Here is a 16,461-nt window from a genome sequence, read left to right on the forward strand (position 1 = left end):
CCCGCCACCGAGGTCATCCGTGGTGGCATGAAGAGGCTGCGCGCAATGCCGGTGCTCGGAGGAGTTCCGGCGGAGGCGAAGCCAAAGCTCCCCGCGCTAGTGTTTGCGGCGGCGGTGGAGGGGTCGCGGCTGTAGAAAGGGGTGAGGCGGGTGCTGGCGCAGGTGTCCATCAGATCAATTCACCGACGGCGGCGCGTGCGGGACGAAGGTGGCGTGATGGAGAGAGTGCGGCGCGAGCGCTCGATTGTGCCGCGCTGGAAGCGGGCGCACCAAATACACAGCGCGTGATGACGATTCAGACCGTGCGCCCAACTCTATATACCGTGTGTGCGGTTATTACGTGTCCGTTGGAGCCTCTCTACCAATTGCACGCGTGTTAAAAATAGTAAATTTACGGCACGGCGCTTATTTAGCGCGGCTGTTGGAGATGCTCTGATAGGGCGAGGGAGTAGATCGAGCTGTGTGGGATCGAGATTCCAGGACTGGCCAGTGTGGGAGGTGCGGAAGAATCTCTAATCAATGCATAGAAAGGGATGATCAGAAAGAGCTTGGTGCGCTGGTGTGTTAGGATCATCGGTGCAAGTACAAGCATACCCAGGAAAGAGGTCCAACAGGTGTTGCAGAAAAACCGTGCATTTCACATCACTACAATTTATGATTGATTCACAGGCGCGTTGGATGATCAACTAGAAGAAATTTGGGGTGGGCGTGGCTGGGTTTTGGTGCGCAATCTGTTCTTTTAAACGAATCCACAAGGACGTTCGGCTTAATAAAATTAATAAATCAACCTTTCAAAGAAAATGTGATCCTCTCTGCTCATAATCAGACTATACCTAGATTCTTTCTCCTCCCATAACTTAAGTCTTCTATTTAATCTTCATTAAAAACGTAAAAGGTGAATGTCTTCTAAATGTAAGTAGATACCTAAAGTAAGACCAATTTTGAATATATTTATCGATAACAAAAATATTCACTTTTGAGATGAGATTGACATTAAACTCTTTGGAAGCATGACATGTGTTTTATGAGGTTTCGTTGTGGGTCGAGTCCTGTGTGTGAGATATGTGTAAGGAGGTTTGTGGCATCCTCTTTCATTGTGTTTCTGTGCTCTCAAATTTAATCACTTAGATTGAATTAAGCCACATACAATATCTGGAGGATTGCCACAATCATTTTTTTGTTCCAATACAAAAATTTGTTCCCAAATCACATTGCCTGTTTGAAAGTGCTGCACCTTTAGTGTTGCGTGCCAGCTTTCAGGGAGAAGCCGCACCTCGTTAACAGCCAAAACGTCTTACATTAAGAAACAGAGGTAGTATATCACCACTATCATTACTCAATATTGAAATTCAGACTTAAAATGTGTACTTACTAAATTATTAGCTGCAACTAGCAGCACTTAACATTGCAGTTCAGACTTAGCAGTAGTAGTACTCAAGAGCAGATCATAGACTGCACAAAAAAAAGAGACTGCATCCATTTGAAACCAAAAAATAATTCAGAGTACACAATCATTCAAGTACTAAAAAAATGTGCATAGTATATTTAAAAAATGTTCACAATGTATTAAAAAGGCACCGCCATATATTTAAAAATATTTTATCTCATATTAATAAATTTTTATTCGGTATTTTATGAATGTTGATCGTGTACTAAGAAAATGCTTGCTGCGTATTTTAAAAGTGTTCAATGTGTATTAGAAAAGGTTCTTCGCGCATTAAAAATATATTCAGAATGTATTTAGAAATATTCGTTGTTTATTAAAAATAGTTCATCTTGTATATAAAAATAGATATTGTGTTTTAGAAAAATTAAACTTTTTTTGGAAAATGTTCATCATGTATAAAAAGTATATTAATCGTGTATATGAATATGTTTACCATGTATTAACAAATTTTTTGTCATGTACTAAAATATATATTCAGTGTATTTTATTGTTCAGTCGTATGAACATTTCTTCAAATCGTGTGAGCATTTTGTAAAATGGCATGAACAGTTTTAGAAAACAATTTATACGCACATTAGTATTTTTTGTATATAGATAGAGATCTCACACACATCGCTATATAGTTCTTCTTTACGAAAATGATCTGGATCTATCTATTTAAAGGTTCATCAAAAGTATAAAGCACCGCAAACATAAAGAAAATTACATTGAGGTCTCTGGGCCACCGAACGACCATTGTCGCTGCCATAGCAAGCCGCTGCGCTCTAAAGACCAGCTGCCTGGAGCCAGTCGTTGTCCTCGTCGTTGAACCCTTAAACCGATTTGAAAAACCCGACACGAAATCTCGTTGTTGCTTATGCACGAAGAGAATCAGAGTCCAGAAGACCGCTCGAAGATGAAGAATTAAAGCGTGCTTATCTAGAAAGCCCCCAAACTAAAGCGTGCTAGTGATTTTGACTCATGTCATAAGCTAGTACAGGTCTACTACCCCGAAATATGTCAAAGGTGGTCGACCAACATGGTTGACGATTTCAAAATACAAATCTCCATAGCCCGATTTTTTTTTCAAAATTTCGCGCGAACACACATATAGATATATATACCACGTGTATGCAAAATTACATAACACTATACTTCCACGCGTGGCGTATACAAAAAAAGACAAATACATATTTCCAAAATGGGCCGGCCTTTTTTGTTCTTGGGCCGGATTTCTTTCTGCACAGCCTACAAATCACGATTCTTTTAAAAAATAAATTCTTACATGGTGGTGCGGAACACATATTTTTTTCCACGGTTTTTTTTTTGAATATTTTCGGAACTTTTAAATAGGCCTTTTGATTTTTCGAAGAAACCCATCCTCCGTGGTGGGCGTCCGGCAAAAGTGCGCACTCTCTCGTAACATAGGCAGGGCATATTACGGCGCTTAATGAGCGAGCGATGACGCGGTAATGCTCGCAATTAGCGGGGAGACAGGCTACATCTGCCATCCTCAACCTTGAGCTGGCCACCCCTTTCATCACTGAAGCAGCCTGTGCTGCATTGCTAGTAGTACAAGCTAGCCGTGACGCTTGCACAGACCACGGCCTGATTGTTGACGTGGTTTCCCCTCCTAGCTACGACGCTATGAGGTGAGAGAATCCTCGACTAACTTTTGTGTAGCCGAGTCGAGTCAGCCAGTGGGCGTGCGCCCTAGACAGCCCTGTACGGGGCTGATTCGGATAGCGCTCGCTTATCCGATCCGATCCCAAGGCACAGGTGACGATTGACGATCCGGCCCCCACGCCACGCATGGGCATGACAGGATCGGCCACTTTGCTGAGTCGGAACGACCAGCTTCATACCGGCCGCCCGCTCGCTTTTTCTCTTCTAGATCGTCTCGCCTTTGCCCGTGCGCATCATCTGGACTGGACTGGTCGTCGTTTTGTCTTGGGTTCATACGCAGATCACCGTCGCGCCGAGTCAGCGGCAAGACCGCTCGTCCGGGGTCGACGCCGATGCTTATCATGCGGAGCAAGTGATAGAATCGCAGCAGCGCATCACTCCTTAAACCGGCGGCAATGACGACCACGAATTCCATTGTTTCATACCAAATTCATACGGATTACCACTGAAATGTACTTGGTATATATACTACTACTATACTTGTTCGGCCTGTCGTGGCACTGTGGCACTGTTCGTGTTGTAACACAAACTAAACTCTATTCCTTGGCTTTTCTTAATTAACTCACCCGTCCTGACATGTAAGACCATAATTTAGAAATGCATGCTCTAGTCAATGCAACAAAAAAATCGATCGGATGAAAAAGAACAAGCAATAGGCTCCGATATAATGTAAAAGTACATGCTCTAACCGATATAACCAAAAGACCGATCTGATGAAAGAGACTAAGCAATACAACACATAAGACCATCTGGTGAGTAGACTGATGGAGATTCAGCTTACTCACCAGCCCGATCAGTTGTGTTGGAAGCTTACTAGACCTGGGGAATTCACTATCAAGTCGATGTACATTGATGTCATCAACTCTAGTGTTATTCCTAGTTCAAAACATGTTTGGAAAGTTAAGGTTCCTCTGAAAATCAAAGTGTTTATGTGGTTTATAAATAAACAAGTCGTTCTAACAAAAGATAATTTGATTAAGCGCAACTGGACAGGTTCTACTAGGTGTAGTTTCTGTGATCGGGATGAAACTATCCAACATCTTTTCTTTGATTGCCCGTTGGCGAGAGTGTTGTGGCGCTCGGTGCAAATTGCCTTTAACATTACTCCTCCGAATTCGGTCAGGTCGTTATTTGGAACGTGGCTTGCTGGTATAGAGGCCGAAACAGCTAGACAAATTCGAGTAGGAGCATGTGCGTTGTTATGGGCAATTTGGAACTGCAGAAATGATTTGGCTTTTAACAGAACAACAACTATTCATTTTTTGCAGGTTTTATTCCGGGCTACTGCGCTAATCCGTATGTGGTCCTTACTCTCCGACGGAGGCCAGGGAGCGTTTGGTTACTGGATCTGTCCGGTGGGAGATGGTAGCGTGGGATATCTTCAACCGGTTTGGATGGCGGTCATGTAATAGGATAGGCGATTACTTTACCTATCTATCTATCTTATGCCAGCCGGTTGTGGCTTTTGGGCCTTTTTTTGTTTTTCTAGCTCTTTGTGAGTCAGCCTACTTTTTTCAGCAGATTGCAAGACCTTGTTGAACTACTTTATTTATTTATAATTGTGGCCGTATGCATCACACTGATGCAGAGGCCCGGGAGTTCCCTTTTTAAAAAAAACATAAGACTATCTTAATCTTACATAAATAAGCAATCTTTTATCTCTTGTTAAAAAAGAACGGAAATGTTAACTCCCACACGTGTGGGCGTTTGCATCTCGCCCACACGCGTGGATCCGCGTCCGTTCGTGAGCGCACGAATCTTGGCATGTTTCTAGTGCCACGTAGGATTGGCCTGGTGTCTGGGCGTTCAGCCGGTCGCCCACACGGCCGTTTCACCACACAGGAGGGGCTGGTGTGTGGGCGTTCAGCAGTTCACCACATGTGTTTTGCAGGGTACACAACAACTGCCTAGTGTGCACGTAAGCAGATGGCAACTCTCTTTTACCGAGTTGCCATATGTTTTTGCATGGTACATGGCAACTGCCCTAACGTGCATGTACATGGCAACTACCCTAACGTGCACGTAAGCAGATGGCAACTCTTCCTTTTTACATGGCAACTACCCCTAGCATGTTTGTGAGCATATGACAACTCTCTCAACTGCGTAGTGTTAGTATGTGGCAACTCCTAAAGTTATGAAATTATGGCAACTACATTAGATCAGATCATACATGGCAACTGCAGTTGAGCAACCATGGCAACTGCAGTTAAACGAACATGGACGAGGGTCTGGACCATGGCAACTGCGGGCGCGCGGTGACCGTCACGTGTGGCGTGCGGGACCAGGAAGTACGAGGCCTGACATACGGGCATGTTGGCATTATCAACTTCGCCCACACGTACGCGTGTGAGAAGGATCGGGAGGGGAAAAAAGAGGCGTGTGGGCACTAGTTATTTGCCCACACGTAGATATGTGGGCTGTTCCTCTTATACACCACACAAAAAGTGTGATCGAACTTTCTAACGTCCACACATGTGGCATTTATCGGCGTCTAAAAAGAATTGTAGAAAGGCCAAGAAAGAGAAGCTAGCAAACGGGATGCGTCCTCTCCCGCCGTTGTTCAAGTTGAAGACGTTTCCATCCAGTGCGACCCAAGGCCTGCTCTGCTGACAAGCAAGTGCCTGACAGCAGATTTTGACGGCGACCAAAACGTAGGAATCCTTCGTCATAACACCAACGGCACCTCTTAAAATCTTAACCATGGATAAGCACGAGGTTATCTTCTTCCCTAGTCGTTTGTTTATATTATATCGAGGCGTGATCAAAAGGACATCTTGACTCCTTTGTTCCCTCGCGCTCAAAGTTGATGATGCACCAACCTTTAATTTCCAATCACCGCCGCACCAATCCATTCGCCTCAACGGCCCAAAGCAATATTGCAATGTTTTTTTTAGGGAATAATATTGCAATGTTTGTTTAGTTCGCGGGTGCGTGCCAGCCTCGCCCCTGCTGCATATTTCACGCTTGTTTAATTCACCGAGGGAGGGCTGCAAGTGGTGCATTGGCATTTTGGATTCGCGTTCAGGTCTCTGTCCGTTGACAAAACCTACAGGCTAATCGTGCCGTGCATCGCCTTTCATCCCAGTTTTTATAAAAACTAGTAGAATGCTCGTGCGTTGCCACAGGCTTTTTAAATATTTTGCTGAAGTTATAAAAAGATAATATGTGTTAAATTTCAAAGGTAGAGACAATATAACACAGACACCATTGCATAATAATTGAAGTCGAGTCCTCTCTCCCCTCCCTCCTCCCGAATCGCCTCGTGTGCGACCGGGAGGAAACTCTAGCCACTGCCAGCGGGGGCGGCACGCACGGCTCGGGTGCTGGCTAGTGGCCATGACCGTGAGGGCGGCTAGCTTTCGGCATTCGGTGGTGGGGGTGGTCGGCCTGTTTGGTTGCGCATCCCCTGTTCCGTTGGTGGATAGTGCTTACCAGGGTGAAAACTTTGTTTGCCTTTGGCCGACTGACGGCGACGGTGTGTGTGGACGTCGTATCCTTCCTAAAGGCTCCGTCATGGCTGTTCTTGATGCTCCGCGACGCTCTGGGTGAAGACCCTGATCCTTTGGATTGGGTGGTGGTGGCGCTACGCGTCGTGATCTTCTTGAAGACGCCGCTTTGGAGGCCCTGATCCGTCGATGTTTGACTGCTCCTCTTCGTGGTGTCACGTTGAGGGCTTCTTCAAAATCTAGCGATGATTTATCTTCCAACCTATAGTGTGCTATGTTCTGCTTGGAGTTTGTAGTTGTTCTCCAGCACCTCTGTATCCTGCTCCGGGTGTGTGTGGGCGTGCGTTGTATGCGGTGGTTTGCGGTTGATCGATGATCATTGCTTTATATATAAAGCGGGGCAAAAGTCTTTATCGACAATAATTGAAGTATGAGTGATGTTATTTCTAAAACATCATTAGAACCCATCATTTTTTATCTCTGGTGAACAAAGTGGAACATATAAAAAGTCTGACTAACACATTTTTTATTTGCAATAAATCCTGGATACTGCTAATTACATATAAATATATAAATATATACTCCCTCCGTTTCTAAATGTAAGGCTTTTTAGACATTTCAAGTGCACTACAACTTACGGATGTATGTAGTTATATTTTAGAATGTAGATTCACTCATTATATTTGGAAATAGAGGGAGTACAAATATTTGAATCTCTATAAAACTTATATTTGGAAATAGAGGGAGTACAAATGATATTTTATACTCTTTCTTCTCTACTTTTATAAAAACAGAGTTTTTTTTGAATCTCTAAAAAACTTATATTTGGAAATAGAGGGAGTACAAATGATATTTTATACTCTTTCTTCTCTACTTTTATAAAAAAACAGAGTTTTTTCTGACCTGGAAAAACAGAGTTGGTGATGATGGTGTGCCTGCCATCCTGCAATATAGGCGTCCAATTTATATCTGACGGATAGGAAGGAAACTATGGTAATTTTGCAAAAAGATACCCACAGCCCTCTTCACATTTGCAAATAAGGCCTTCCCTCATTCATTCTCTTCTCCCACAAGATAAACTACTCATACAAATGCATCTTGATGTTCTGTGCAAAGCACGGGCATCTTGCTAACTTCTTATAAAAAATAGAGTTGGTGATGATGGTGTGCCTGCCATCTTGCAATATAGGTTGTCTGATTTATATCTAACAGCTAGGAAGAAAACTATGGCAATTTTGCAAAAAGATACCCACACCCATCTCACATTTGCAAATAAGTCCTTCCCTCGTTCATCCTTTTCTCTTATAAGATAAGCTATTCATACAAATGCATCTTGATGTTCCGTGCAACGCATGGGCATCTTGCTAGTTACATATATATATATATATATATATTTGTGGTTAGGAGTTTCTAGTACAAAGTTCGCCACGTACAATTGTTTTTGCTTTTTTCCTAAACTACCCTCCCACCTCATCCACTCTCTCGCTCACTCACCCACTCTCTGTCTCGCCTGCGTCGCCGGCGCCTCTCCCTAGCTCGTGTCGCCGGTGCCTCTCCCTTGCCCGCGTCGCCGGTGCCTCTCCATTGGCTCCGTCGTCGGTGCCAAGATCTCATTTTTATTCTCCGGTGGCTGATTTCGAGTGCGTCGGCTCGATCTGCAACGGCCTTCCTCCACTCCAACGCCGTGCGATACGTCATCCCTTCCTAGCTCCCTCGCTCCTGCTCATCTGGATTCACTCACTCTCGTCTCTTCTCCCTCTCTAACCCCGTCTCCATTACCAGGACGATGCCATGGAAGGGCCACCATGACCAGGAGCAGGACGACGCCTTGGAAGGTTCACCGACAGGAGCAACTACGTACGGTCTGATCTTCTCCACTGACAGGGATATCGACATGGAGGTCCGCCATGGAAGGCCTGGAGCTCGTCATGGAGGGGCCCTCCTCTCTCTTCCCCTCCCTCTACTCTGTTGGTTGGTTGGACGAAAGACCACCGCTCGTCCGGCTCTCCTTCTTCCACCGTTGCTCCCCTCCCACCATAGTGCCACAGACGCTATGCCAAGCACGGAAGGTATCACCCTCCTCCCTATTTGCTTGCTTGCTGCAACTTATCTTCAGAGATGATAAAACTGTAGAAATCTGAAACTGCAGAAATCTTTGGAGTTCCTTCTTTAGAAACTTTTATTCTGGCGCAGTTTGTACAGATTTTTATGTACAGTACGCAAAGTCATATGACTGCTGAAAATGGACCGTCGTATATGCCTGTACATGGTTGGGGGAGGCACGGTCAGCGTTGGTGTATTTTCAGTTTGTACTGTCATAATTTCCGGTTTGTAAAACTGAGAAGTGTATTTTCCATTTTGAAACTGAGATCTGCTTGCACTATCATACAGTAATTTTCAGTTTGTAGATGACTTTAATTGATGGGTTTCTTCTTTGTAATTAGATTCGGGGAGCCGCCTCGATCCAGAGTACTCGCAATCCATTATAGGGCAATTCAAATCCTGCCTCTGGAAGCATTGGTTGACCTATTGGCACAACCCAAATTACAACCTTGTCAGATTTTCCTTCACTTTGTTCACAGCCTTGCTGCTTGGCTCCATCCTTTGGAAGATTGGCACCATTATGTAATTACCGTACTTATCTTTATCTTTTACTCCTTGATTACAATGTACCAGCATCTGAATTTTTTGTGCCTTAATGCAGGGGTGGATGCCAATACTCTTAGAATGGTCATTGGAGCAATATACACAACAATGATGTTTGTCCCCATCAACAACTGTGCAACCGTTCAACCAATTGTTTTAATCGAGAGAACAGTTTGTACAGAGAGAGGGCTGCTCCATTGCTCAGGTAAGAATATAAAAGATCCTTGGCAGCTCCTGAGATTATTTGTGCCTTGTCAGTGTGCAAATGTAGTTTGTCTTGTGTATTGCATATGCACATCACATGGATTATGCTTGCATTTACTTCAAAATTTACGGCAATCGCTAGTTGTCTTTTGAGCGAAAACTGAAATTTAAGTTCTCTGCTGAATTTGGGGTGTACTGTTGGTTAGTTTGTTACTGTAAGTACCAACATTTCAGCAAAAGATTATTGATTTGTTTTTTAAAATCCATATCTTGAACTGAAAATCCTTGATACATGTTATTTGTTAATGGTAATAGTTAGTGTTAGACTCTGTTATATGGAATCTACTTTATCATGGACATGCCTAGGGGCTTAGTGTAGTTATTGTGGCCCTAGCCGTCAGAGCTGAACTATCGCTTGTTATCCCTATAGATGTTCGTGCTAACTGAATATGCTAATTTGCATTGCTTTTGTTGCATAACCATGTTTTTTTTTTCTGAAGCTACTTATGCAGCGAGGGTACAGGTTGTTCTAGATGGCTCTGTAGACAGTGAGAATGAGGAGACTCAAACCCATGAAGATTCTAATGAGGAAATCGATTATGATAAATAACAACACAGGTAATCTTTCAGACAGACACACCAAAAAAAAAATAGTTCGGTCCTTAATTCATTACTTCCAAAATGTAAAGTAAATTCCAGAGACACATAACACAGAGTCCTTTGTGCTAAAATTTCTAATTAACCGCTCCAAAATATGTACTCGCCACAAATAAACTTTCTAATTCGCTAGTCTTCATCTTTGACTCACTACAAATAAATCTATGAAAATAGATCTCTGCTAAAAATCCTGCAAAAATTCCCATAAAATATTTCAATAAAATCTAAGAAGTTTTCATCTTTGAAAATCTACCACGATGTCATAGGTTAAAATCCAATCACTTCATCATTGGTCCAATTAATTTTTTATAACAAAAGTTGTTCAATTTGTGACTAAGAAAGTGGTTGAATTTTAGAGTGGTAATATGGTATACCTCGGATAGGTTGGTCTATGATAACCGGAGGTGGAGTGGATCAGCATCCAATGTGAGGCACTCACTGACGGTCTGTCCGTGGTTGTGGGTATGCGTCCGGCGCCTAGGGATCAGAGTCCGAATAGCAGAGTTCGTCGGTGTGGGCTAGCAACGTCAAGACTTTAAAAAGATTATCATCAATTGTGCACTACATATCTGATCTTGACAGTGCAATATGAACATGACTCATGTTTAATACAGCGAACAGAATATCAAATTAGAAATGGTGGTGTTGTTTGGCTGGAGGGGACGGTAATTCAGGGAGGGGTAGGGAGGGTGGATTATGAGTTTGAGGGTTGAAGTCCCATCATTTTAGAAAGTTCAATATACATCAACACTTCATGATGATTCATCATAGGATGCATTTCAAGATACAAATCAGTCACTCACAGTTTTTGTCTGTCTTACCAAACATGAAAGTAAAACTAAAACCATAATTTACATGCCTAATCCCACCATGATGTCCCACCCTGTCCCAGTTGATGCCCAAGCCAAATAATCCAGGGAAGATATGTAGAACAATGTAATGTATGACCAGAGAACCAAACTACTGAGATCAATACAGTGAGAAAACTAAGTTTTTGAAAAGTAGTCAATGATAAAAAAAATGTTAGAACTTCATCAGTTGACACCATAACAAGTAAAAACACAGAAGACATGTGACTGCTAATTACTCAATAGATGTAGATCAAGGTCCCTCTATAATACCTGCAATGTTAGGAGTCATCTAAGCCCAAACAGGCATCATGCCTTCTCATTTATCCAACCAGAAACCTCCTCTAAGAAGGCACGACCCTGTCCAACGGTGGCACATTTTTCACTCGGGCATGCCATGTTGGCATGAGAAATAATCTCAAGAGCATCCCATTTAACCAAAAATGTTACCATTCCAGATTACTCAACGCGTTGAATAATCTCATGCCATGCAGCTAGTTGTATCCTATGCGGACATGCGTGTCCTGTTAAATTAGAATTCATCACAATAACAGAAATGCAAAGCGGAGAAAGCACATATGTTGGTGTCACGGTAAGCAGCCAATTAGTACAAGCTTCCACATTATGCAAAATTGCACTACAAAGATATTGTTACCTATATGCGATATTCTATTTACATGTAGAAGGTAGATTGCATCGTCATAGAAAGTATAGAAAATTTCAATGCTTACAGACTTACCTTCCCATTATTCTTTCTCAGATCAGCAGAGATGAATCGGCTTCCACCGGATCCTTAGCTGGTGTAGCCTCAACTGCTTGCTCAGGACGATTGCTTAGCATGACGTGCAGCCTCCCGCGGTAGTAGTTCAAATCCTGCACAATGACACAAAAGGCATAGACCGTCAGAACACAGTCCAATGGTTTCTAGACCTGGCGTACATCGACGCCTCCATGGCTGCTGAACAGGATGAAGAGGAGCACTGGAGGAGGACCATGGCAGCGGTGAGACCCAACCCGTCGCGGCGCCTAGTGAGCAGGCGCACGGGCACACCAGTAAAGCACATCACAGCGGCGGCCGTGTCCTCCATCTCGATGCTTCAGCCGGGCGTCACCATGCAGTCACACAACGACCTGCACTCCATGATAACCTCTCGATTCCGCCGCCCCCGAATCTCACGGCGTCGAGGTGGCCATGGGAGGGCTCGCCGGAGTGGTTTAGGAGAGGATCAGGGGTTGTGGAGATCAGGGTGGAGGTGGTTTGGAGAGGTTCGGGGGTGAGGGCGGGTCTGGATAGGATGGAGACCGTGAAAGGAAACCAAAAACATAGGTGATTTCCTCCCTTTTTTCCATGCGGAAGAGGAGGTGGAGTCAAACGTTTTATTTGGAGAAAAATCGGTGGGGGAGATCGATCGATGCGAGGGTTGCGTGCGAACGAACGAACGACGTACGGACTCCTTCATTAGAAGTAGAGATTCAGACACATGTGCTCCTTCCCGGTCACAACGCAGACATTTCTTCCTTCTTCCAAGTAGTGTATTATTCCTCACTAAACAACCGTGATGCACGCCCACCTTGTATTATTAAACTATATATCATATCAATGGGAGACCTGCAAATTTGAAAGGAATCACTCACTGATAGTAGTACTATTAGTATTACCAAACAACGGCTGAACAAAGAAGATTCTCCGTTGGAGAAGAGAACGTCTGTGCAAATTTTGCACCTGCACCCTCACCACCTGTCACGAACCAGCTTCCGGATTCCACTGCTCACACTTTTTACTGTGCCAACGCCACTAACCCTAGCGACAAGTTTCAGACTTAACCACACAAATTTCACAATGGCGTGGCGCGTAATCGCCTCCAACTGATCGAAGGTTTCTTCGAGCGACGCATTACGCGCCATTCATCTCATCTTGATGCTCTGTTCCTCACGTCGCTCAACACATCAAGCAACTAATCGCTCGTGAGAAGTGAGAACGATCACTGGTCGCTTCGCCGCTTCAGCTCACCAGCTGCTGGACGGCGCCGGCGGCCAGCCACGGCTGGGCTGGGAGGGTCAGCTGGACCGGAGCCTGCGCCGGCGGGGGCGGCACCAGAGCCATGGCCATGGACGCTGCCGCGGCCTCGCCTCTCTTTCTCCTCTTCGACGACCCGGGCGCGCTGCAGGAGGGAGATGAAGAGTCGGGGCTCGCCGGCTGGGGAGACGGACGCTTCTGGCCCGCGGCTGCGGCGGCGGCGGCGATCTCGGAGCCGATGCGGAGCGGGAAGTTGAGGAGCGCGCGGGAGCCGCGCATGCGGTAGGCGGCGCGGTCGTAGGCCACGGCGGCGTCCTCGGCGCTGTCGAAGGTGCCGAGCCACACGCGCGCGCCGTTCTTGGCCGGGTCCCGGATCTCCGCCGCGAACTTGCCCCACGGCCGCTGCCTCACGCCTCTGAAGTGCTTCCCCCTCGACGCCGCCGCCGCGACCTCGGCCTCCTCCTCCGCCCACGGCGCGTCCGGCCCGGGCGCCGGCGGCGCGAGGAAGCTGCCGAGGCAGGAGCCGTCGTAGGAGCCGTCGGGGGAGGGCAGGAGCTCGGGCTTGACGGCCGCGAAGGAGCCGTCGGGGAGCCAGCCGCAGGAGAAGGCGTCGCGGAGGGCGCCGTAGACGACCATGTCGTCGGCGTCGTTGGGACGGAACGGGAGCGACTCGCTCCACTGGTCCGCCACCAGGCTGCCGAAGCTCGCGCTCCGGCAGTACGCCGGCCGCGCCGGCTCCTCCAGGAGCTGCTGCCGGATGCTGTCCAGCGCCGCCGCCTCGGACGCCGGATTAAGCAGCAGCATCTTGTCCTGTGTGGTCGCGTCTGGTCGTAGGATGATCTGAGTTCGCTCTTGGGATTCGCCGAGCGTTTGTCAGTGGATTTTGTGGAGGGGCTGGTTTCGGTCTCCCGGTTTATATACAGAGAGCGCGGAAGGGCGTCACGTGCTTCTAGCTTCGCCGAACGTTCCTGCGTTAGCCCCACGTGATTCCATTGTTTTTCTTATCGTTTTGGAAGGTAATGATGATGAATTGATGATGATGGTGTAGTGAATTAGTGGAGCACTCAAACTAACATAAGCATCAACGATTTTGCTCAGCACTCCTTCATGTTTTTTGTTAGGTCCCTTTTAAAAACCACTAAGCATGGATGATTAAATTAAGTGCAGATCATGTGTTGACCTGGCTCTGCTGGCCAAACAGGCATGGCGTCTCCTTGATAATCCCGACTCATTGTGTGCTACTATTCTAAGGGCCAAGTATTACCCTGATGGTGATTTGCTGAACTCCAAGCCAAAACATGGTGCTTCCTTCACCTGGCAAAGCATTATGGCAGGCATTACTACTCTCAAGCGTGGCTATATTTGGCGAGTGGGGGATGGACATAACATCAATATCTGGGAAGATGTTTGGATGCCAAATTATGCCACTAGAAAGATTATGACCCCTAAGGGGGGACATTTGTTATTAAAAGTGGTTGATTTGATTGACCCGGCCTCCAATAATTGGGATGAGGACCTGATTAGACAAACTATGTGGTCCATTGACGCACAACGGTTTCTTTCAATCCCAATTTCGCAACATAATATGACAAATTTTATTGCCTGGAGTTATATGAAAAATGGTATGTTTTCGATACGGTCTGCTTACCATGTGGAGTGGAATTATCAGTATGGGAGTAAATTAAAACATTCCAACGGGATGGGGCGAACCACACCTAATCCTATATGGTGTCAGATATGGAAGTTATCTTGTCCGGCAAAAGTCAAAATCTTTTTATGGCGGACACTACATGGCACTCTTCCATGTCGGGCAACACTGACTAATAGACACATGAAGGTCTCGCCTCTTTGTCCTTCCTGCTCTCAGGGTGTAGAAGATACAAAGCACATGCTTTTCCTATGTATAAAATCAAAGGATATTTGAAAAAGGCTAGGGATGGATGTGATTATTGATAAAGCTTGTGAGATTGATCGTGCTGGAGAAAATCTAGCAAATGTACGAGAAATGGGGTACCAAAATGTACAAGAAATGATACCTATCTCAGCTTGGTATCTATGATCGGAAATACGGAAATTAATACACAAGGAATTAACTCAAAATGCGACTCAGATATCAATCGGGATCATATCTCTCACATATAATTTTGTAAATGCGTCATCTTCAAAGGCGTCTATGAAAAAGGGGGGGTTGGCACTGTCCTTCTAGGGGCTTCGTGAAACTAAATGTTGACGTCTCCTTTGACCATGACATGCTAAAGGGTACGATGGGGGCGGTCTTGAGAGACGACAAAGATATGTTTATTGTAGGAGGAAATGAAAAGATCGACTACTGCGCGGATGCTTCGATGGCAGAAGCCTTAGCTCTCAAATTTGGCCTAACATTAGCACAAAGGGCGGGATGTAACTGCCTAATCATCAACTCAGACAATCTAAAGGTGATTGAGACCATGCAGGACGGACGACAGTTAGCCGGGTGTGGCGACGGCGATTTTCGATGACTGTTATCACTATACATGTGATTTTATTATGACTAGATTCGAACATTGTAATAGAGGCAATAATAAAGTTATTATTTATTTCCTTATATCATGATAAATGTTTATTATTCATGCTAGAATTGTATTAACCGGAAACTTAGTACATGTGTGAATACATAGACAAACAGAGTGTCACTAGTATGCCTCTACTTGACTAGCTCGTTGAATTAAAGATGGTAAAGTTTCCTAGCCATAGACATGAGTTGTCATTTGATTAACGGGGTCACATCATTAGAGAATGATGTGATTGACTTGACCCATTCCGTTAGCTTAGCACGATGATCGTTTAGTTTGTTGCTACTGCTTTCTTCATGACTTATACATGTTCCTCTGACTATGAGATTATGCAACCCCCGAGTACCGGAGGAACACTTTGTGTGATACCAAACGTCACAACGTAACTGGGTGATTATAAAGGTGCTCTACAGGTGTCTCCGATGGTACTTGTTGAGTTGGCATAGATGGATTAGGATTTGTCACTCCTATTGCCGGAGAGGTGTCTCTGGGCCCTCTCGGTAATGCACATCACTATAAGCCTTGCAAGCAATGCAACTAATGAGTTAGTTGCGGGATGATGCATTACGGAAACGAGTAAAGAGACTTGCCGGTAACGAGATTGAACTAGGTATTGAGATACCGACGATCGAATCTCGGGCAAGTAACATACCGATGACAAAGGGAACAACGTATGTTGTTATGCGGTTTGACTGATAAAGATCTTCGTAGAATATGTAGGAGCCAATACGAACATCTAGGTTCCGTTATTGGTTATTGACCAGAGACGTGTCTCGGTCATGTCTACATAGTTCTTGAACCCGTAGGGTCCGCACGCTTAAAGTTCAGTGATGATCGGTATTATGAGTTTTTGTGTTTTGATGTACCGAAGGTAGTTCGGAGTCCCGGATATGATCACGGACATGACGAGGAGTCTCGAAATGGCCGAGATGTAAATATCGATATATTGGACGACTATATTCGGACACCGAAGTGTTCC

At 45.1% G+C, this 16,461-nt stretch overlaps 1 protein-coding gene and 1 long non-coding RNA gene across 3 annotated transcripts; one reads left to right on the top strand and one right to left on the bottom strand.

Moving 5' to 3' along the window:
* The first annotated feature begins 8,063 nt into the window (after window positions 1-8,063).
* LOC119317317 lies at window positions 8,064-14,858 on the top strand. 2 transcript variants are annotated; one of them, XR_005153579.1, is made up of 6 exons: window positions 8,064-8,242; window positions 8,341-8,627; window positions 9,003-9,183; window positions 9,263-9,409; window positions 9,909-10,026; window positions 14,098-14,858. It is a non-coding gene; the product is annotated as an uncharacterized LOC119317317 (long non-coding RNA). The 2 variants fall into 2 exon arrangements; XR_005153578.1 differs by lacking the exon at window positions 14,098-14,858 and adding an exon at window positions 11,674-11,906.
* Window positions 12,530-14,052, bottom strand: LOC119317316 (ethylene-responsive transcription factor 1-like). The gene has a single exon (XM_037591747.1). The coding sequence runs from the start codon at window positions 13,732-13,734 to the stop codon at window positions 12,916-12,918; it is 819 nt and encodes a 272-aa protein (XP_037447644.1). The 5' UTR covers window positions 13,735-14,052; the 3' UTR covers window positions 12,530-12,915.
* Window positions 14,859-16,461: the final 1,603 nt, after the last annotated feature.

Source organism: Triticum dicoccoides, chromosome 6A (genome assembly GCF_002162155.2).
Source record: "Triticum dicoccoides isolate Atlit2015 ecotype Zavitan chromosome 6A, WEW_v2.0, whole genome shotgun sequence".
Taxonomy (NCBI): Eukaryota; Viridiplantae; Streptophyta; class Magnoliopsida; order Poales; family Poaceae; genus Triticum; species Triticum dicoccoides.